At 33.2% G+C, this 24,140-nt stretch overlaps 3 protein-coding genes and 1 long non-coding RNA gene across 5 annotated transcripts; 3 read left to right on the top strand and 1 right to left on the bottom strand.

Moving 5' to 3' along the window:
- Positions 1–5,035, top strand: LOC114406598 (protein NRT1/ PTR FAMILY 3.1-like). The gene is made up of 4 exons (XM_028369350.1): positions 1–168; positions 1,759–1,976; positions 2,820–3,379; positions 3,948–5,035. The coding sequence occupies exons 1-4, from the start codon at positions 60–62 to the stop codon at positions 4,891–4,893; spliced, it is 1,833 nt and encodes a 610-aa protein (XP_028225151.1). The 5' UTR covers positions 1–59; the 3' UTR covers positions 4,894–5,035.
- Positions 5,036–6,905: 1,870 nt separating this feature from the next.
- Positions 6,906–17,771, top strand: LOC114406595 (ubiquitin carboxyl-terminal hydrolase 5-like). 2 transcript variants are annotated; one of them, XM_028369347.1, is made up of 13 exons: positions 6,906–7,248; positions 8,702–8,956; positions 9,155–9,299; positions 9,432–9,491; positions 9,578–9,688; positions 9,795–10,196; positions 11,022–11,162; positions 11,246–11,416; positions 13,414–13,671; positions 13,769–13,917; positions 14,285–14,869; positions 16,875–17,148; positions 17,273–17,771. In XM_028369347.1, the coding sequence occupies exons 1-13, from the start codon at positions 7,112–7,114 to the stop codon at positions 17,414–17,416; spliced, it is 2,832 nt and encodes a 943-aa protein (XP_028225148.1). In that variant the 5' UTR covers positions 6,906–7,111; the 3' UTR covers positions 17,417–17,771. The 2 variants fall into 2 exon arrangements, with proteins under 2 accessions (XP_028225148.1, XP_028225149.1); XM_028369348.1 differs by having other exon boundaries at positions 6,907–7,248; positions 9,593–9,688.
- Positions 17,772–21,578: 3,807 nt separating this feature from the next.
- LOC114406593 (cytochrome P450 94A1-like) lies at positions 21,579–23,663 on the top strand. Its single transcript, XM_028369346.1, has 3 exons — positions 21,579–22,150; positions 22,438–22,930; positions 23,068–23,663. Exons 1-3 carry the CDS (start codon positions 21,632–21,634, stop codon positions 23,532–23,534), a joined length of 1,479 nt encoding a protein of 492 aa, XP_028225147.1. The 5' UTR covers positions 21,579–21,631; the 3' UTR covers positions 23,535–23,663.
- On the bottom strand, positions 22,268–23,341 carry LOC114406594. Its single transcript, XR_003665457.1, has 2 exons — positions 23,056–23,341; positions 22,268–22,857 (listed from the first exon to the last, which is right to left on the bottom strand). It is a non-coding gene; the product is annotated as an uncharacterized LOC114406594 (long non-coding RNA).
- Positions 23,664–24,140: the final 477 nt, after the last annotated feature.

The following is a 24,140-nucleotide window of genomic DNA, read 5'->3' as shown; positions in this document are numbered from 1 at the left end:
ACACCCACACAAGGTACACTACTCACTAATCATCATCACTAACACCAGTGAGGAGAAAAATGGAGATAGAGAAGAGCACTAAGGGCAGTGCGGAAATAGGAGAGAAAGAAGAGAAGAAGAAGAAGCAGCATCGACGAGGAGGCATCAGAACATTACCTTTCATTCTTGGTAAGCCACTCACATTTCTTCATCATTATTATACTTCTCTTCAACTTTTATTGCTAAGTTAACTTCTGAATATTCCTTTCCCACAGAATCTACGTATATTCACATCCTTCCCCTTCTCATTTTTTTTTTCTTCCGCCTAGAGTACTTAAATCAAATTGTGGTCCGTGATTAGACAAAGAGAGAGATGATTATGGCTTTCGAAAATAAGTTCTATCAATAAGGATTTTATTGAATGAAGAATTGAGTAACGAGTGAAGTTTTCACTTAATTAACTCAAATACGAGGAATCTTTTTTTCTAATACTATTATGTTATTCACCGAACATGAAATGAAAAAGTTTCCACGTGCAAGTGTTCCGCAACTCCGTTGTGTAGTACATAATGTTTTAATAACAACAATCCAATTAATTAACGGGAACTTTTTTAACTTACTCATTTGTTACTATCTTTGACGTTATACTACATATTTTATATAAGAGTTAAGTAATTTAATTAATTTAGTTTATGATATTAAATTTATTAATGTTTTGTATAACTTTTTCATCATTATTCTTATAATTATTGGGAATTCATTTTTGTAATCTCTTTTTACCTGATTAATTGATGCACTATAATTATTCGAGCTAGGATAATTATGTTAAAAGTAGTTAATGCTGTACACAATTTGGAAAAGGTAAGACAATTTTTCAAAAACTTTTTTATAAGGATCAAAGGTAGGTATTAAGTATGATTTAAATTTAATAAACAAGTGTTTTAAGAACATTATTTATGGAATCATTTCCTTTATTTCATTAGTTTGCCACAAAATGTGTATTACTGTAGGAAAAAAATTAATTATTTTTATAATATCCTTATTTATTTATATCTCACTTAGCGTTTTAGGCAAAGAAAACTATTTTATCATAATAGTTAATATTTATGTAATAAAGAGAACATAGATAAATAATATAAGAATTAAGGTATCTAATTCAGTTCATCGAGCATAATATATAAATATTATATTGTATTCAATTTTTATAGATAAAAAAATAAACAATATAAGATGAAAAGTATGATAAATTAAAGTTTTTATTGAATAATCACTTTAAAAAAGAATTATAGACCGATAATATAAAATTTTAAATAGTTATCTAATCATAATTTATTTTGTATTTGAAATATTTTCTTAATTTTTCTGTGAAGAGACTTATTAAATAATCCATAAATTTTACCTAACACTAAAAAATATATTAAAAAAACATGTGTTAAATTAATGTATTCTGAGCGTGTTGCGTACCGTAATAATAGTTCCTTTGTCGGATATACCACTAGACAATATCCACAAATGAGTGGCTCGGACAATATCACAATTTCTGTAGCTAGCACTAATTTCAGGGCAAAAAAAGAACTATTGTGCAGTATCCAAATGTCCATTGCATCATTTTCCGCATGAAGTTAATTTTGGCTGGCTTTTTTTTTATCAATAAATAATAATTATTAATTTTTATTAACGAAAAAATTCAAATTTACAACCTGTTTCTTCATTTACAATTAGATGAATCTTATATCCTTATTTTGGCTTGTTGTGTATTTGTGCATATATACAATGCAGCAAATGAAGTGTGTGACAGATTTGCAAGTGCTGGTTTTCATGGTAACTTGATAAGTTACTTGACCCAAGAGCTGAACATGCCATTGGTAGCTGCCTCAAACACACTGACAAACTTTGGAGGAACATCTAGCTTCACCCCTCTCATTGGGGCTATTATAGCAGATTCCTTTGCTGGACGTTTTTGGACCATTACCGTTGCTTCTCTCATTTATGAACTGGTCTCTTACCCTCTCCTTTCCAATTTAATCTAAGTCTCTCATTTGATTAAGCTCGTGAACTTTCCTATAAAAGTATTTTAAATTTTTAAATAGAAATTATTTCAATCATATTAGTTAATAGCACTTAATGGTTCATACATATTTTAATATGAAAATCAGAAACGAGTATATATATATATATTCATTTAGTAGCTAGCTAACATATTAATTACTTATACTTTAAGTGTTTTTTTATAATTCACAAACTACTATGATCTAATTATATGTTGTAACCTAAATAAAGGTTTGATATCAAACACTTTTTATTTATTAAAAAATGATTGATCGACTAGGTGAGCAGTACACTTCATCAAAACTATTATTTTTATGTTAATTTGTCCTTATGTATTGCTAGTAGACTTAACAAAAACTTGTTTGTATACCAAGCACTTTTCTTATAATTAAAATTAATGGCCTTTCACTTCGAGGTATCAAGCAAACACAAATGAGATCACAAAGAAAATTAAGAAAATACATGGAATATAGATTTTCAAAGTTAACTCTTTTCTTCTTCCAAACATTTCTCTCATACTTTATTTGAACCTCCAAGTCAAAGGCCTTTTGATTAATCATCTAATTCTATTACTCTACCTTGAAAAAAATACATTTTTCCCTTAAATTAATCTCATATTTTCTTTAATCTATTCAGATTTTAAAACTCAAACTTGAATCATCACCACTATTTCAGTCAGATATCCAAACAAGTTATTTCAATTACAAACAATTTCCATTTTAGTACAACATACCATATATTGCACACCCTACAAATTAATTTTTTGACAAACTATATTGTTCTTGATACAGGGATTGATTAGCATCACTGTATCAGCTATACTGCCACAATTTCGTCCCCCACCATGCCCAACACAAGCTAATTGCCAAGAAGCCACATCCTCACAACTGTGGATACTCTACATCTCCCTCCTCCTCACATCTGTTGGATCAGGTGGCATTAGACCATGTGTTGTGCCCTTTTCAGCAGACCAAATTGACATGACCAAAAGTGGTGTGGCATCAAGAAAGTGGAACATCTTCAATTGGTACTTTTTCAGCATGGGCTTCGCTTCTCTTAGTGCTTTGACCATTGTGGTTTACATCCAAGACAACATGGGCTGGGGTTGGGGCCTTGGAATTCCATGCATTGCCATGTTGATATCCATCGTTGCCTTTGTGTTGGGCTCACCACTTTATAAGACCGTAAAACCAGAAGGGAGCCCTTTGGTTCGTTTGGCCCAAGTAACCGTGGCAGCTATAAAGAAAAGGAAGGAGGCTTTGCCAGAAGATCCCAAGCTTTTGTACCATAATTGGGAACTTGATGCTTCAATTTCTTTAGAAGGGAGGCTTCTACACTCTGATCAATATAAGTAAGTTAGATATTTTGCTCTTTTGATTCAAACCAAATACTTGAAGCATTCAACAAAAAAGAAAGAAAAGAAAAAGACTTGAATCATGAATTATGTTGTGGGCTTTTGGGGTTGGCAATTCTTGATTGTGCCTTTTATGGGATCTAAGATTTATTTAAACACCAGCTTCAAATATTAAAGCTTACGACAATCAACTTATGGTCCACTGTCCATCCTTCACTCTATGCTACACAAGCTAATGAACAACTTCACACTAATTGCATGAGCTGCTAAATTTACATGAAACTTCACTAATCCAATATGTGCAAGCACCCACCATAATTCAGTGAGAATTTGCACATGCCCACTTAACATTATTTAATGAGAAAATAGTCTATACAATGTCAATGTAAAAAGTATTTACGGTGTCATCTTATCATTGACTTGTATGATAAATTTATTAACTTTTATATTAATTGACTTAAAAATCATATTTATCATGATTTCTAGATAATTGATAATGTAAATTTTTTCACATTAATAGTGTATAAAAATTAAACTCTTAGTTAAGTGCTTAGTGTATCTGCAGATGGTTGGACAAAGCTGCAATTGTCACAGAGGAGGAGGCCAAAGATCCAACTACAACACCAAAATTATGGAAATTAGCCACTGTCCACAGAGTTGAGGAGCTAAAATCCATCATCAGAATGCTTCCAATTTGGGCATCAGGAATCCTGCTCATAACTTCTTCATCACATCTGCACAGTTTTGTGATTCAACAAGCTCGCACGATGGACCGTCACCTCTCTCCCTCGTTCCAAATTTCCCCAGCCAGCATGTCCATTTTCAGCGTGCTAACCATGATGTCAGGAGTTGTTCTATATGAACGCCTCTTTGTTCCCTTTGCGCGCAGATTCACAGGGAACCCTTCTGGAATCACATGTTTGCAAAGAATGGGAATAGGCTTCATAATCAATATCATAGCCACTGTGATTGCTGGCCTAATGGAAATGAAAAGGAAATCTGTTGCTGCTAAGTACCACTTATTGGATGATCCAAAAGCCACTATTCCTATAAGTGTGTTCTGGTTGGTACCTCAGTATTGCCTTCATGGGGTGGCTGAAATTTTCATGTCTGTTGGGCATTTGGAATTTCTCTTTGAGCAATCACCTGAAAGCATGAGAAGCAGTGCTACAGCACTGTACTGCATAACCACAGCCATTGGGAACTACATGGGTACATTGCTGGTGTCATTGGTGCATAAGTACACTGGCAAGGAGAATAATTGGCTTCCGGATAGGAACCTCAATAGGGGTGGATTGGACTACTATTATTTTCTTGTTAGTGGGATTCAAGTTGTGAATCTCGTTTATTATTTTATATGTGCTTGGTTTTACACTTACAAGTCCGTGGAAGAAATTAGTGAAAAGAACAAGGAAGAGGATTTGGAACAAGCCAACGAACATGTCTCATCTGATGACAAGTTAAATGATGGTAAGGAGGAAGAAAAGAGAGGATTAACGAAAGATGAATGAATTGATGGGGTTGATATTAGTTTTTAGCATTGTTGATTGTTGAACTTTAAGGAATGTTCTTTTCCTCATCAAATGGCATATGTAAGCACATGGTAGATCGTGTCTACTGTTTTATACAGTTTATGTTTAGTTGTGCTTCTAATCTTCTACATAATCATCTAACTTAAAGGCATTATTTTCTTCAAATATTTAAAATGTTAACACAATTTGATCTTATAATTTCTATTATGAGATGGGTCAACAAGGGCACAATAAACAACACCTTAAAACCTAACCCCCAAAAGAGGGACTGACCTCAAAACTGAGATGTAGCAAAAGAGGTGTTGCCTCCGAATTCAACTAGGGTATATCCTAAGCATTGGAGGGCTGCAAGTAAGGATATGCATGATTTATTTTTCTTTATTCACTCCATGCATGGATCAAACCGAGTGGTTTTTTTTTTTAAACTGGTTTGATTTGAACCATGCAAGAAAAAATTTAAATTGAACCATATAAAATTGAATTGTTGGATAAAATATAACCAAACTACTTAACAAAAGTAATTTAGTTTGAACTGAACTTGTTTTTATAGAAATGGTTCATTTTGGTTCGATACTTTTTACACACTCCTACTCGGCTACTTGCAAGACATGTCCCTAAAAAAAGTCCTATTACTACTAAAATGTAACCTCCTATGAGAAGGTAACCTTTCACTTATCACATTTTTTTAGCCATGATGTTATAATGTTGACTTGGTGATTGGGAAGAGGGAGTTCAAGGGTTGAAGGAAGAAGGAGAGGAGATGTCATAAGTTCGAATATCCCTAATAACATTGTAACAATAACTAACAACTAATATTGACTGATAAACATAACATTTTCTTATTGGTCGTATGACAAAAGAACCTTAAGACTTTCATCAGTCATATATCATTAGTTGACTCCCTTGTCATATAACTAACAACTAGGCCTAAGCATAAATACCGAACTTGACAATTACTCAAGGAAATTGAAGCAAATAAAATGATCGGGTGTTAGATACAAAACTTTAAAAATGTCAAGTATTAATATAATGAAAATTAATGGAGTTGTCTCTAAAATTAATAGGGTTTTATGTAATTAACTTAGGTTGGCCTATCGACCATGAGTTGACTTGCATAACTTTGGATATCAATAGTGAAATTTCAAGGAAAAGGATTTGTAAATTATCCCTATGTAACATTAATGGAGTTGTCTCTATAATTAATAGGGTTTTACTCAATTGTTATAGTCCATAGCCTCTTAAACATCGAGTTTATAAGATGAAGGTGATTTGTTGTATGTCAATTTGATTAAAAGGGTTCAAATTTATAAGTCGGCTAATTAATGTTAAATAGGAATAATTTACAAATCCCTAAGCACTGTATTTGCATGACAAAGACAATTTGTTGTGTCTTTGTCTTTTGCTTCTAAGAGACTATAATTTGAATGCTACTTAGTTAGATTACAATTTGTTGTATGTAAGGGGTCTATGATTTGTCTAACTCATGTAGAAGTTATTATTGAGTGTCTAAGGTTGGGTATAAGAATTACAAGAGACACAAAGATTAAATGAGTAAATAAACTTATATTAGGTATATTACTTGTAGATAATGTTTTGGTTCATAATGAGTGCTTAACATTGTAACCCAAGTGAGGGCGCACTTAGCCCTAGGTGCTTCTAGTCTTGCAAAATATAATATTAAGTATTTACAAAATCATAAAATTTAGAATTAATTCTAAAAATGTAAAATAATAAAAAATATTGAATTTTATATAAAATAAGCTGAATATAAAATATTTAAATTCAAACTTTAAGACTAAAAATGTATAATAAACTATTATTAATTGAAGATTTATCCATGTTGGTTGAATTTCTTTCTAACCTATAACAAATACAAAACAAAACCCATGAAAAACAAGATTTTATTGACAAGATCTGAATTCAATTTCACCTATAAAAATGAACCACCCACGTGTTGGTAAAGTTCAGTCACGGATAAGTACCCTAGTAAATTATCTCGACAATCTTAATGAAAATAAATTTGCAATTGTGTAGAACTTCACAGAACCGAGGTACCTACACGGCTAACCGCCGTTAAACGCAGATACAAGAGAGAGACTTGCAGTTGTTGGTGTTGTGGTTGTTGTTTTTGTCGATTATCTGCGAAACTCTATTGTCTCAAACCGGTTGTGTTGAGTTTGAGATTGAGAGAGGAAAGATGACAGAGGTGTTGATGTGTATCGCCAGTGTCTCTGAGCTGAGTCCAGACGAGGAGAGGATCTTGATCAGAGACATTGCTCTCGCTTCCCAAGCTAACAGCAAAGAAGGCGACACCTTCTTCTTAATCACTCAGAGGTTTTTCCTTCTTCTTTTTGTTTTCCTCTCTCTGTTTGCAACAGGGTACACCAAATCTCACCCAAAGTTCACACCTTTTCTGTTTTTTAATTAGATTAGGCCAAAGTTTCATTGTTTTGAGAAAATGGGTCATGCCCAGAATTTGCTCAGATCTTTTGCTTTCTTTGCCCTCCATTTTACTGACCTAACTCGAATTTTGCTCTATTTTGTATTTATTTGAGATGGAATTGTTGGGAGATAGTGGGTGAAATTTTGGCTAATCTTAGAGTTTAATCTGATAGATAATTTTACTTAGGTCTAACAGTTGCAACCAACAAAGGTTGGTTCAGTTGGTAAGGAAAGAACTCTTATCCCACAAGGACTAGGGTTCGATTCCCATTGCCAATGTGAAGACCTTGTTGGTAGGTAATCTGGAAGTATCTTTATAAGCATTCTTTTAACCTTGAGGCCTTCCCTGATCCCTGGTGATCCCCGGGACCCAACTCTCCTAAACTTTCAGTAATAAAAAAAACTATTGCAGCCATTCTCTGACAAAGAACTAGCTTGGTGTTTAATTGTTTTTGTTAGAAAGCTGCATTTTGCATGATGGGCAAATGTTACTCTTACTGTGTTGTATGAACCCTTTTTCCATGACAAGCTTATATCTTATGAGCTAATACTGTAAATCACTTTGTTTGGGGGAGGGTTATTGAGCTTAAATGTTACAGTTGTGAAATTAGGAGGTATAGGGTTAAGAAGGATTTGTTTACAGCTGATTTTGCAGTGCAGACTTCTTCAAATCCCTAGGTTGCATTGTTGCCTTGCCTTGCCTTGCCTTGCATTTTTGTCGTTATAATTCAAACTTCAAAGATTATGTTTTTATTCAGTTCGGTTAGTTGTTTAACTTACTTTTGTTTGCCAAAGGTGCGCTAGGGGGAGAGGGGATTGTAATGTTGGTGTATGACTTTTACTGCAGAAAGGATAAAAACTTTACACTTCCGCAAAGTATAGGTCTTCATATGCTCACTGCCTATAATCAAAATCATAAGAAACAGCTTCCTTGTATGTGCCTTTCCTCCCAATGTGCCCCTAAAACTGGAAACAAGTTATCGCAAAGGAAAGGAGCTACTTGACTTTTTAAAAGCAATCAAAGTCGTGCTGTTCCAAAGTAGATTTGCTCATAAAAAACATCTTAGAACTAAAAGCTGTGTGCATAAAAAATAAAAAATTTCAGTCCCTTTCTTAATGTTTGTCAGTGGAAGTCCATAGAGATTTCTTTTTTTATTGAAAAAAATCAGTGACAATAACCTAACTTAAATTTGAAATACTATGCAGAAATTCTTTGTAGTTTGTACTTTAATCTTCATTTTGTGGCTATACCGCTATAGATTGGCTGGCCTAGTTTGAATACCTTCACACACACATGTAATTACACAGGATTAGAAGGAAGTTGTTTCTGATAGATTTTATGCAGATGGTGGCAACATTGGATTGAATATGTGAACCAAGACCAGACAAATACTTCATATGATGCATCTTCCTTATCAGAACAATTTGATTTGGCCAATTCAAGTGCATTAAAGAGGCCAGCTGGTATTGATAATTCTGATTTGATAGACGATGCTGTGTTAGAGGACTCTGGTACGGGTATTGAGATTCATGATACACTTTTAGAAGGCCGTGACTATGTATTACTTCCCCAAGAAGTTTGGAACCAATTATTTAGATGGTGAGATTGTTTACTTGTCACACTGGACATCTATGGTTCGTCTAAAATGTGATAAGTGCTATATTATATTTATGATTTTCTTTTGGATTTCTAGGTTTTTATGGTTTTTGAAGAAATCTACAAATTTACACAAACTTAGATGACTAACCCTTTAACTGGGCTTTAATGAGCTGCATGACTTTGTCCCCCCTTGACTAGGTATGGTGGTGGACCTACATTGGCAAGGAAAGTTATTAGTTCAGGTCTTTCCCAGACTGAATTGGCAGTAGAGGTTTATCCTTTACGGCTTCAATTACTTATGTTGCCAAAAAATGACCGTTTCCCTATAAGAATAAGCAAGAAGGTATGATTTGAGAGAATGTACCGAGTCTTGATAATTGATAAATATATCTTTAGCATATCTTACCATTCCTTTGCAAGTATAATTCAGGTTATACATGCTATATCTACCTTAAAGTTGAGATATTTTGGGCAGGAAACCATTGGGCAGCTTCACAGAAAAGCTTGTGAAATATTTGATCTTCAGCCAGACCAAGTAAAAATTTCATGGTTCCTTCTTGAAATTCTAATTTTTTGAAAGCTTTTCCTTTTCTTTTTTATTCAGCATGTAGTGAAAAATAGCTATCTCTATTGCAGGTGTGTATTTGGGATTACTATGCCCGTCGAAGGCATGCTTTGATGAATGACATGGACAAAACTCTCGACGATGCTAATTTACAAATGGACCAAGATGTGAGTATTCACTATGTTTTATGTAGGAAAGTTCCTCTTGCTTGTGCTTACACATTTCAATTTATCACTCTTGTTTTTCTTTTGATTAATGATAATATTCATACAGATTCTTGTTGAGGTCATCAATAATACAAACAACACAAGTTTTGCTCAAGAAAATGGGTCTGCACAGAGGGAAGCAAATTCCGCTCTTGTGGAGCCTTCAAAATCAAGCTTATCAATTGCTGGTGGCTTATCTGCTAGCAGAGGTGCATCTAAAGGCTACAACACAGACCTTTCTTCATCTCAGAACTTAAATTCTCCGGTTAGAGATGTGGAAAACCCTTATGGAACTAGTGGTGTCACCACAAGAAGTTCATTCCTTGGTCTCACTGGATTGCTGAATCTTGGCAATACTTGTTACATGAATAGTGCAATACAGTGCCTTGTTCATACACCGGAATTTGCTAGGTACTTCAGGGAAGACTATCACCGAGAGATAAATTGGCAAAATCCATTGGGCATGGTTGTAAGTATCATCTAAAAAGCTGTAAGCATGAACTTGTTTCCTTTTCTTTCCATACTTTTATTAGGGATACACTATAGAACAAGAATTTGGTTTAGAGATAAAAGGTTATTTCCAGACTTTAACATACTTCTCCGCATTAGAGCCCTTTGGTTTTCAAGTGCTGATAATGTATAGGCTCACTTACCTTATACTTAATTTCAACTTATCTATGTAGAAGAATGGGGTCAGTATGGATCGAACTCTAGGACCACTTGGTCTTAGAGTTTCTAACACTATGTCATGAACCAATTATTTCAAAACTTAGTTCACTTTTGATCCTTCCAATTGGTTTCAATTTGAATAGCATCCTCCTCTTATTTGTTCAAATTGAAATCTAGAGGGAAAAATATGTTTCCCCCTAAAAGTAGGAGGTCCATTAATTCAATAAGCCTAGCCTTAAGTCTTAATTTGTGGGCATATTTTTTAATATGTTATTTTTATTTTTATTTTTTATTGTTCTGTTATTCATTGAAGCTATTATCTTGGGATATATTTCATGTCATTTTGAAATAAAGAATATTTGATTTGGAGTCTATGGTAGCATTTATAAAAAAATGGTCTCCATTGATACCGTTTGGAAAAGTTATTATCATGGGTTATAAACTCTTTTTGTCTTCTTTGTATTGCTTGAATGCCTGCTTCAATAGGATTGAACATTTTATGCATTACTGGGCCATCCTTCAATGACTTGGTTTGGTTAGGAAAGGATATTTTTAGTCAACCATATGATAATTGTTATGGTGTAATTATGAAGTATTATTCTAAATAAAACTTTTCACTATGTAGGGTGAACTAGCCCTAGCATTTGGTGAGTTGCTTCGAAAACTATGGGCACCTGGGCGAACACCAATTGCTCCTCGGCCTTTTAAAGCAAAGCTTGTTCGCTTTGCACCTCAGTTCAGTGGGCACAATCAACATGATTCTCAGGTTCACCTGTTGACTGAAAGTTTTACCCTCTTCAATTTCTATGGTGTAGTCTGTGGTAACATTTGTTTTGTTATCTTTTTCAGGAGCTTTTAGCATTTCTTCTTGATGGTCTTCATGAAGACTTGAATCGTGTAAAGCACAAACCATATATAAAATCTCGAGATGCTGATGGCCGACCTGATGAAGAAGTGGCTGACGAATATTGGGCAAATCATATTGCTCGTAATGATTCCATAATTGTTGATGTATGCCAGGTGAGTCAAATCAGTAATTTGTAAATTTTTGTAATGTGTCATAGACTCAGTTAATGGCTTAATATCAACTATTCAGAAACAGCTCTAACTAGCATAGTTAACTGTAAATGCTGCATAGAATGTCATGTAATAAATATTATAAGATGAATGATTCAGCCTGTTTAAATATGATTTTTAACTGAAAATTTCTGTTTCTTGTAATCAAGATTGTAGAATTCAGAGAGAGAGATTAGAAGGTAATCTGAACTATTTCATTCTATCTGATTTGATTACAGAGAAGGCATTTATAGAATACAAAGATAGACTTCTAGCTCTAATTGTCTGACAGCTGTTGCAACTAACTGAACAGCTGTCATAACTGAGATGAAGCTCTAAGCTACTTGCAGGTGTATATTTACCTACAATATAACCTATACAGTTGGTGTCTAGATATCTACATTTTGGAAACCTTTCATGATTCTCTGTGAACTGTCAGCTAACTTTCAATGAAATATAATCCTGCCCTCACAAGCTCAATATTTTCCTTTGCATTTTATCTTTCCGTTTGTTTCTGATTCATGCAGCTTCTAATCTTTATTAGTTGCTACAATGAGTAATAAACAGCCTTGTTCCTAATGTAGCATTATTAGAATCTGTTTGGGACTACTATCTACTATTTTGAAAGCTGTTGTGTTTAGATAGTCTGAAAGAATGTTAGGGGGTGTTTTGTTTGTCCATTTTCAGTGAAAATAGAAAACAAGGTTAAAATAATGTTTGTTGCAATTTTCGAAAACGTTTTCTGTGAAAATATTTCCTAAAAGAAGCACAAAATTGAAAATGAAAAAGTCATTTTCGACATTTTCAAACAAAATGAAAATGGGGACTGTTTCAAAACCTACTGGGAACTCAAAATTTTGCCTTTGAACAACCCTTAAAGCATTTAGAAAAAGGCACTCATAGTTTCTTGTATTTTACCAAATGCAAAGTTGTCTGCCTGTTGAACTTACTGTCAGAAATCACTCACAGCAAAAGCCAAGGCTTTTCCAAATTGTGAAGTCTCATTATCCCCTGTTGTGTTGAACCTCTTGCAAGTATAATATAGAACTTAGAATCAAATAATTGAGGCAAAGATTGAGAAAAAAATAGATAAAGGATGAAAAGGTTTCTGTTATTACTGAATTCAGATTCAAGAGTTAACCTCCTCCAAAGGACTTCTCCTTTTACGCCAAAGCAGTTGCTCGGTAGTTCTAATCCTCCCCAGAAGATGACCTTCCCCATGTACATTTTCTGTTATATATCCTTTTCCCGAGTAACCCCCTTTAACAATCTAATTAACCCCCTCTAATCATCTAACTTCTAATTATTCCTTATGTTCCGTCTCCATATTTTCTCCTCTCTGCTCTCCCAGATAATTTCCTTCCTTAACAAAATCATTACTTCATGATCTATACTGACTTTTCCTCAAATACTTCCTCCTGCTTTCTTATTTTTAAAGTTTTGTTATGAGGTGTGGAGGAATGAGTAAACCTGCACATGTGGTGGGATGATCTTTCGGTTAAAGGGTTTAAGCTTTATGGATTACATTGTTTGAAATGATAAAAATGAATATAGGAGTGAAATTTATTGGGAAAAAGATGTGGGATTATGATGAATGCATTGGGAATAACAATGCAGGTTACAGTATTATTATGACAATGATCATTCTTCTTTAGAGTGTAGTAAATTTTTAAAAAAAACTGTAGTTTATCCGAAGGGAGGGTCAGCAATTATATGATAAGAGACCAATGGTGTTTTCTTACCAGTGTAATTTTTTTTATTTATGTCTTAGCCGGTACTCTTATACACAGAAATTTCAATTAAGAAAATGTTCAATGATGCTAATTTCTTTCCATAATTTAAACTTTGGTCTCTTGATTATCCATTTATAATTGCTTATGTATGATATCAATTCACATTTTATATGTTCCTGATCAAGTTCGCCAACTTGGATATGTTTCTGATAATTCTTCATTTCATAGGGACAATACAAGTCAACTTTGGTTTGTCCAGTTTGCAATAAAGTCTCTGTCACATTTGATCCTTTTATGTACCTTTCCCTGCCACTCCAGCCCACCACCAATAGAACCATGACAGTGACAGTTTTTGCTTGCGATGGAGCCTCCCTTCCATTTTCTTGTACAGTAACTGTCCCTAAGCAGGGACGATGCAGAGATCTCATACAGGCACTTAGCAATGCTTGCTCATTGAAGCACAATGAGAGGCTAGTACTTGTGGAGGTGTGTACCAAACTAGTACAGAAGTTAAATATATGTATTGGAATTATTGCTTATATTTATTCTAATTGAGTGTATTATATTGATGTGCTATTCACAGATACGAAACCATTTGATCCATAGATATTTTGAAGATCCTCTTCAATTGTTGTCTAATATCAAAGATGATGACCGTCTTGCTGCTTACAAGGTTCCAAAGATAGACAAGAACACAAAGTATCTCCAGTTGATACATCGCCAAAGAGAGCAGTATGTGATTTTAAATTTACATGATATGCACAGTTGTTATATTTACCAAAGAATTGAGTCTACTTTGTCATATTATTAGTACATATAATGATGCTTACTCTTCTCTCTTGTTATAACATTCTCTTCTATTACTATTATGGGGATTCAGGAAAACAGTCTGTCATGGTTTAACTATAATGCAGTATTTTCTAATTTTGATTTGATTTGAATTGTGTGTTAGGTCCAGATACATTAAAATTTAAATGGCAGTCACTTGGCCGTGGTATCATATGTCATCTGGGCATTAAGTTAAAATTTCAAGTTGGGCATAATTTTGTATGTTGTTTGCTAAACTGCTTTCTGATATATATTTGCAATGTTCTCTTAGGAGTAGTGACTCACACATCATATCTGGATGGAAACCATATGGAACACCTATTGTTTCATTGATTTCATGTGATGATACTGTCACAAGAGGTGATATACAAGTAATAGTTAATTGTATGCTCTCTCCGCTGCTAAGGAAAGGTATCAATGTAGAACAAGCTACCACTTCTGAAACAAGCATCCCAAAAGCAACATCTGATCATTGCAGTTTTAATTCTGATGATGATGCATGTGCCCCCAACATGATGTCAAATTCAGTAAATAAGGATACTACCAATTCAAAGGCACCCCCAATGCCATTGCCAACATTACCTCTTCTCTTGGTAGATGATAACAATGCTTGCATTGATCTTTCAATGGGAGAGGAGAAAGTAGTTAAACTGTCTCCATTGTCACCAAAGATTTTAGTGTATATTGATTGGTCTCAGAAGCTTCTGGAGAAGTATGATACTCATACACTTGAGACTTTGCCTGAAGTTTTAAAATATGGACCTGTAACCAAGAAAGCTCGTACTGAACCTCTCTCCTTGTACACCTGCTTGGAAGCTTTTCTGCGTGAAGAACCTCTGGTGCCCGAAGATATGTGGTTAGTTCATCCTGCAGCTCACTCTATTCTCTCTTCATATCTTTCTTTCTCATGCTTAGTAACCATTCAAATGGAATGTACATTAATAATTGTGAGCTAGATCTGTTAATGACCTGTTTAAATAATATTCCCCAAAAAGTTCACTACTCTGCAATTTAAGAATCTAACTCGAGAATGAAACTAGTGGTTGTGACTAGTAACATGCTTCTTGTTTGAAGAGTTATTTATAGTGAATTAAGAGTAATTGCAAATGTTGATGATCCACAGCATTGAATTTTCTAGCATGAGGTGACATTGTCCATTACATGGTCACCTCTGGAGTAGTTAACATAATTTATGTTAGATGAATTTAGATGTAGGTGCTTTTCATGAGCATTGGGTGGGTTAGCGTTTTTATGGTTAGGTCTGAACTTTTGTGTTGTGTTTATACATTTTATTCTGGTATTGAATTTTAAACTTCATGAAGTGCTTTTTGCTAATTCTATGCTACAATATTTTGTTGTAATGGAATTTTGTGTTCAAATTCAACTCATTGTACTTGAACATATCCATGACAATGATTTATTTATTTTCGTTGCTATCTGAATATATACTGCCCAAATTTTTGAATATAACAAAAAATTGCTTTGGGTGTTGGTTTTAAATATAAGCAAATCTCAACTCATTTTACTTCATTTAATAGGGGTTTTAATTCCAATGACTCATTCATATTCTTGATATTGATATCAAATTCCAAAGAAGGGCAGTTTGGGAAAATAACTTAATTATTAATTGAGATTGATGAAATTAAATGCTGTTAACCAACTTTCTTAGTTAGTGGAACAGTTTTTTTTGCTTATATTTAAAACCAGAGGGAGTACTTGTTAAGATTCAAGTACACATGGTAAGTGAGACACTAAGAGTAGATTATTGCTGCTATAGGGATCGATCCAGAGTGTGTCAATTACCGACCAATTACGACTCTAACCTTTATCCAAGCAATTAATTAAAATTGAAAACTTTAGAAGACAAATGAAAGCATTTAAAAAGTAAATGCAAAGATATAACCAGTAACCATCACTATTGTCGAGAGGGAAAACAATGAGATGAAGTACCATCACTATGTGAATTGGCCCATAGAGACCACGTCTACAATGGCTATGCAAGGCCAATAGGGCATATTTTTATCCTGTTGGCTAATAATAATAAACTCATCCACAGTTTGAAAGTTGAACTTGCATTATTCACATCCATGGTCCAACATACAGTTCCCCCTGTCTAAGATCAAACGAGTTACCCAATTAAAATGTGAAATGCCAGCAAAACAGTTTTTGTTATTGATAAAATGCATGTAGGTTACTTACCAAAAAAATTCCATGCTGGATCCACTAAACAGGGAGTGGAACCCAAATCATTTAGTGGGATCCACATAGATTTCACTCAATAATTAGTGTGTTAAAAGAATGCATTAGAGAATGTTTGTTATTAGTATTCCTCTTCAAAGTTCAACACAGTTGTTAGCCAAGCAATTAAAAGCATTTATAGTAGATGTGGGTAAACAACCCCATTTCATAATAAAATGCTCAAAGATTAAAAGAGTCAAACTACCTAGTAAATTCAAAAGGAGACTCTAAAAGATTTAGAACTCCATATTGTCCATAGTAGTTAAGAACAAAGAATATAGTTCAGAAAAAATCATAACCAAAACGAAGGATAAAATGTCTGTGTGATATTTATTTCTATTCTTAGTGTTATATCTTTCAAGCTGTGTTATATAAACATTATAAAATATTTTTTTTATACCAATTTCTACCATAGGAAAGAAACTTAACCTACTTTTCATTTTGTAATTCAGTCATTCACTTTTTTTTCCTTGTTTGATCTTGTATCGCTACAGAAATCTCATGATGAGCAAAGCTGTGTAACTGGTGCAGAAATAGTTATTAAAACATTTCTGCATTTGCATATATAAAATTAGTACTGGAATGTCAATGGCTAATGTTATATCTATCTAAATCCGATATAGGTACTGTCCTAAATGCAAAGAGAGACGACAAGCAAGCAAGAAGCTTGATTTGTGGAGACTCCCAGAGGTTTTGGTCATTCATTTGAAGAGGTTCTCATACAGCAGGTCAATGAAGCATAAACTGGAGACTTTTGTTAACTTTCCCATTCATGATTTTGATTTAACTAATTACATAGCCAACAAAAACAACTCTCGGCGTCAACTGTACGAACTGTATGCCCTTACAAATCATTATGGCAGTATGGGTAGCGGACATTACACTGCACATATTAAGGTAAAGTGAGAAATTTCAATCCTTTGAAGTTGCTTAGATTTTTTTCTAGGGTTCAGTAGTCAGCACCAGAATGTTCTTCCTTTTAGCAATGCTGCAGTCTGATTCATATTTTCCAAATGTGCAGCTTTTAGATGAGAACAGGTGGTACAATTTTGATGACAGCCACATATCACTCATAAGTGAAGATGAGGTTAACACTGCTGCTGCCTATGTACTATTTTACCGCAGGGTGAAGACTGACGATGCCGCTGTTAGCAATGGGGCTTAGGCTTTCATTTTGGCAGTTTTATGTATAAAGTAAATGTCAAGAACGTACCTGGTTATTCCATAAAATTTTAGAAAAAGGTAGGTGAACAATTTCAAATGCATGCCTTAATTTAGGGTTTTTTTTTTTTTTTTTTTTTTTACTGTATGGAAAGGCACAAGCCTGTTGATGCCAGAGTGTAGTCAATGAAAAGGTAGGTGGAAAGTTGAATTTGACACCCTTTTGGTTTCAGTAACAAGTAGTGACTGATTTGTTTAAGCTGTTTACCTGTTCAAAATACTTGTAGCTGTTAGTAAACCTAAAATTGCTCATAATGCTGGGCTGTTTAAGCATTCTAGCAAGTAGCAACTTTGCATCACCATGTAGTCTTTATCTTGAGATTTTTTCTTCTTTTTTTTTTTTTTTAAGTATTTGATCTTACTGGAACACTCATCACTCTGCATCCCTATATTGCAATATTAATGCGTTGATATAACTAAAGGCTTGTAGGTGAAACTATTACGACAAAACAAATTTGTTGCAACATAAATATAAACAAGTGATTGTGGTGTGGCCTGAAAAGGAATATTATACATTCGTCCATCTTTCAGGAAGATATAGGGTATGTTTAGAAACTGTTTCAACGGCATTGAACAAATTCTTTTTCTACATTCCTATGTAAAAACATAAAAGGAAGAAGGTGTTGGATGTCATGGATATGTAAACAAATTGTTTAAGCAGGATGTAATTGTCATGGATTTTCAATTTATTTGAAAGTTGAACTTTCGTGTAAATTGCAAAGAGCTAGGTAAATCTTTACGAGTTTTGAAATAATTGCCGGTTCAAGAAGACAATGATGTTACGCATCTTTTGATTTTGTTTTTATGTCCTATTTTTTTAGAACTAGAATTTTTAATATTAAAACACACACAACATGACGTGTTTTTGTACGAACCAAGATATACAAGTATTTATTGATATCAAACTAGTTCAATAGACTCACTACCAAGATGTGCACGTGATTTAACAAATACTGCCAAATAAGTTGTTTTGGTACTTCTTCGGGTTATTTTTTTATAACAAAAAATACTTAATAGAAGACATTTTTGTTAATGTATTGATTTTGTTTTTATATCCTACTTTTTGAGAACTTGAATTATTAATATGAAAACAGATATAACACGACGTGTTGTATGAACATATATATATATATATATGTTATGCTTAGACAAAAAAATCTATATACTTCATAACGTAAAAAAATTATTTACTTACACTTTAACATCATTATTATGCTAGGCAGATATTAGATGATGCATTTATTATTATTTAAAAAGACCTTTTACCTTACTTCTTTGATCCCTATCCATGCTACAACACGATTGTGTTTTTATACTCCCTCCGTGTTATTATAATTGTCTTTTTTAAATTGATTTACACAAACGGAAATAAATAAATAAAGAATAATAGTTTTATAAAATTAATCTTATTATTATTAATTTTTTTTGTAGCTTATAGTATTAATATTATAAGAAATATAAATAAAAAATAATTAATATTTATAAGGATAAATATTACAAAAAAATTATTGAATTGTGATTTTTTTAAAAATTCTTAACATATCTCACAAACAGGTATCATCAAACGATGTGGACAGATTTTATAACAATATTCTTTCAAAATAAAATTAAATTTAAACTCTTGATCATTTAAAACAAGAGATATAAACACATAAGATGGCATCCGATCAAAATTAATTAGGGTGTTAATTTTTCTTATAACTCAACAATGTTATTTTAAAAAGGTAAAATGATAATTATGTTTAGACAAATTTTTTTTCTTACACAATGATTATTAAGGGATAAAGAGAGTAACTTTTTTCTACATAAAACTCTAATAAAAATTTTAAGGCCACATATAAAAACTATTGCTAAAATCTATAATGGTAAAATATTTAATTTATTTTTTAAAATAAGCATGTTAGGAAAATAAAATTCGTAATTATAGAAATTTTATTCGTTAAATGAATTTTTAAGTTCAAATAAAGAAACAAGTAATTTCTCAACTAAAGAATAAAAGAATATTTGAAAATTTAATTAAACAGAAATTTCCGCTGTCAAAAAATTTTAGTTAAAAAATATATAATAATCAATATTAAAAAATATTTGAAAGTTATTCATTATATTAAAACTGTAAGATTATTTAATAATTAAAACCAAATTAATGTGGGTCCAAGTCCAAGGAGAGCAGTCACGTGGCCATTTACCTTCGTCTCAGTCACACAGATCTTGTGGCCTACATCTAACGGACCTTATCATTTGTGTATGGTGCAAGACCTATACAACCTGTGCACCCTAAAATTAGTCTTGGCATAGTAGGATATATGTGCCCTTATCTCTAAATTTTGGTCTTTTTAATTTATAATTATAATATTTAGTCTTTTTAATTTTATAAATTGATGATTTTGATCATCTTAATAAATTTTTAATTAATAATTATGATTATTAGAGATATTAAATTAATTATGCTATTAATCATTAAAAAAATTTAATAAAAATTATTAATCATAATGTGTGGTGTTGCTGTTATGGAGTTGCAGGAGGTGTAAGAGGTGTTTATGGAAAAGAGGAAAAATACAATATTACGGAGAATTATAATTAATAATAAAATTTTAATAATTAATGATTTTAATTAATTAATAATTAACTTAATAATTCAATTAATTAAAATTATTTGTTAATAATTTATTAGAATACCAAAATTATTAATTTATAAAATTTTAAAAAATAAAATATTATAGTTAAAATTCACGAAATCAAAATTATGAATTTAAAAAAATTAGAGAAACATAATTATAATTTACCCTACTAATACCGTGAGGGCAGTTAAGTTGCAGACTCTTTGGCTAAGTTTGGACCAGCTAACTTCTTCTAATAACCTGGTCTTCACTTCCGTTTTGTCTTTTATTCTTGGTCCCCTTGGCCTTATGGATGATCTTAGTTGCACTGGTTGGATACCTACCTAAGTTTTAATTATTTTTGAGACTTAATTATTAATTTGAATTTTAAATTTTTAAAAAGATTTAATTTGATCTTCAAATTTTAAAAAATGAATTAATCTAATTTTCTAAATTTTAAAAGATTCAATTTAATCCCCAATTCTTTAAAAATAAATCAATTTGATCTCCAGATTATTTAAATGATTCAATTTGATTCACATATTCTTAATAATTTGATAACCAAATTAATTTATTTTTAAGAACTTGAAGATCAAATTAAATCTTTAAAAAATTTGGGAATCAAATTAAATTATTTAAAATAATTTGATGACTAAGCCTATTTTATTTTTTTATTGTGGGGGCACTTTGTTGCATTCAGAAAACAAGAGTCAATACCTTCAAATTGAAGATACAGGCAAGTAGCTAGGCAACTAATTAACTTGTGTGGTCACCATATTAATCTTAAATATCATACTCTTTTTTTTATTGGATTGGGGAGATAAAATTTTAATGAGTTGTTATATATGTGTATACTCCATTTTAGAGTAAGAAAAACTAGAAATAGAAAAAGAAAAATAAACATAGAAGAAATGTACTAAATGGAATAAATGATGCAATAAGGAAAAAAAAGAAATGGTATTTTGGATAAGCACTTAATTAATTTTAAATATTTTCTAAACTAATTGAATAAAGATATTTACATTTTGAAATATCCAATCAAAATTTACAACAATCTCCTACATATTTCACTCTCAAAAAAATCTCCTACATATTTCGAAAGGTTTAAAAATATTTTAATTACTACTAAAAATCAATAAACTTATCATTCATTATAATTTAAAATCAAAGGACATTGGTGCATATAGATAATATAGTTATTGAATTCTAGTTTTAATTTTAAATTTCCTCAGGTGAATGCTTCAAAATCAATGCCTTCAAATTGAAGATTTTTAGGTAACTAACTTGTGGTGAGCATGTGTTAATTATAACAATAATTATGAATACAGAAATTCTAAGAATTTTAAGAGATTTTATATTGTTCTTTTAATCAATTTCTTTTTTTGGGTGTGTAAATTCATTGAATTATTGACTAAAAAGTAATTATATAAATCTCTTTAAAATTTCTAAATACCAACAACTTCTCAAAGAAATATATATCTAATTTTTTTTTTCATTTTACTTATTCAACTCATGCATTGACACATCACACCTTATCACGATATCGATCACCTTCATCACAAATGGAGCTTCTTTCCTTCCTCTTCCTCTCCCTTCTCTTCTTCCTCTATCTCTACATCCAGTTCCTCGCTAGAAAAAAACCCCGCAACAACAAAGCCTTCAAAGACTACCCTCTCATCGGAACCCTACCGGAGTTCCTCAAAAACCGCCACCGTTTCCTCGAGTGGACCACCCAAGTCCTCCGCGACTCCCCCACCAACACCGGCGTCTTCTCTCGCCCCTACAAACTCCACGGCATCTTAACGGCCAACCCTGACAACGTGGAACACGTGCTCAAAACCAAATTCGACAACTACCCCAAGGGAGAACGCTTCATCCACCTCCTCCAAGATTTTTTGGGTAACGGAATCTTCAACTCCGACGGCGACCTCTGGAAGGTGCAGCGTAAAACAGCCAGCTACGAGTTCAGCACCAAATCGCTCCGAAACTTCGTCGTCGACGCCGTCACCTTCGAACTCCAAACGAGGCTTCTTCCAATTCTCTCCAAAGCCTCTGAAACAAACAAGGTTCTCGATTTGCAGGTAGGGGAGTAGATTATAAGTGCTTGTGGTTATAGTAACTATAACCATAATCATGGTTATAGTAAGTCAAAAAATCTTTTTACATCACGGATAGTTAGGAAAAGTACTGTTGCAAAATGTCAAAATACTTGATGTTACGGTCTCAATAATGATTGCAACTATAATTTAAAACCATGATCATAAACTAGTTTTGTATAAGTACTTATAATTTGGTATAACTAAATATAATCGTTTATGATTATTTTTTTTCTTTCAAAAGTAGTTTTTTTGAGCACTCCTATTTGCAGGACTTGTTGGAGCGCTTCGCCTTCGATAACGTGTGCAAGCTAGCGTTCAATGTGGACCCCGCTTGTCTCGGCGGCGACGGCACAGCTGGCGGCGAGTTCATGCGCGCCTTCGAGGACGCCGCGGTTCTGAGCTCAGGGAGGTTCATGAGCATTTTACCGGTTGTGTGGAAAATAAAGAAGCTGTTCAACTTTGGATCAGAACGGAGGCTCAGAGAATCAATCACCACCGTTCACCAATTTGCTGATTCAATCATACGGTCCAGATTGGAATCCAAGGACCAAATCGGAGATGAAGATTTACTATCACGTTTCATCAGAACAGAGAATACCTCACCGGAGTTTCTGCGCGACGTTGTGATAAGTTTTATTCTGGCGGGGCGTGATACGACGTCGTCTGCTCTGAGCTGGTTTTTCTGGATTCTGTCCTCCAGACCCGACGTGCAAAGAAAAATTCGGGACGAAATCGAAACGGTTAGATCGGAAAAATCAAAGGGTAAAATAAAATAACCAATGATGACGGTAAAAAATGAAAATCCACCAGTAAAAAAATATTTAAATATATAATTTTCTTATTTGAAAAGAATATATTTTTTAAAATTTAGTTTAGATGTATCTTACGATAATGTGCAGGCGCGTTTGGATACGAGGAGGTGAAGGAGATGCGCTACCTGCAAGCGGCGATTTCGGAGACGATGAGGTTGTACCCGCCAGTGCCGGTTGACACGATGGAGTGCCTAAACGACGACGTATTGCCGGACGGAACTAGGGTTGGGAAGGGGTGGTTCGTGACGTACCACACGTACGCGATGGGGAGGATGGAGAGCGTGTGGGGGAAGGACTGTACCGAATTTAAGCCCGAAAGGTGGTTGGAGAATCGAGCCGAGAGTCCGTTTCGGTATCCGGTGTTTCACGCGGGTCCACGAATGTGTCTGGGGAAGGAAATGGCTTATATTCAGATGAAGTCAATTGCAGCTTCGTTATTGGAGAGGTTTGAGATTGAGGCTTTGGATAAGGACACGTGTCCGGAGCATGTTTTGTCTTTGACGATGAGGATCAAAGGAGGGTTGCCTGTGAGTGTAAGAGTAAGGAATGAATGAATGCTAGGGTCAGGAATATTCTCTCCACATGTACCTGTCTTCCACCACTCTGCAAAATAATTGTAATTTCTGCTGTTTTAATGAAATCATTAGTTAGAATATATAACATGATCAACGGGTTCTAATTAATTAAGATAACTATCTCTTGATGCACTTTGTCTATAATGAGGGAGTAAAGTACCATTTAAAATAATGAGGGAATATTTGGAAGGCTAAAAGCATATTTTCTGTTCAAATTAAAACCTTGATGTCTAACCGGATTTTGTGGTGATAGATGATGCTGTCTTTTCTGATCCCGTTTACCAGCTTCTTTGCATGGTGGGGGCTGATACATGTTAAAACGCTTTAGTTTGTCCATGAATAATTTTCCATTATAATAAGTGTTTCGAAGTCAGAAGATAAGTTGATTTATCTGTACAATACCCTTTTATATGTATCGTTGATCATAACTGCTTGGGAGGTAAGCTCATTTATCAGGAATATCTATTATGAAATATCGAATTTTTATATTCTGAAATAATTATTTGGAAATAGGAATATAATTTCAAAATCATCATTCTGAAATAAACAGAGGGTAATAAGGGAATTTTAAAGCATTGAGAGGTG

This window comes from Glycine soja, chromosome 3 (genome assembly GCF_004193775.1).
Source record: "Glycine soja cultivar W05 chromosome 3, ASM419377v2, whole genome shotgun sequence".
Classification (NCBI taxonomy): Eukaryota; Viridiplantae; Streptophyta; class Magnoliopsida; order Fabales; family Fabaceae; genus Glycine; species Glycine soja.
Note: the sequence above shows the minus strand (reverse complement) of the source record. Positions and strands in the feature narration are given on the sequence as shown.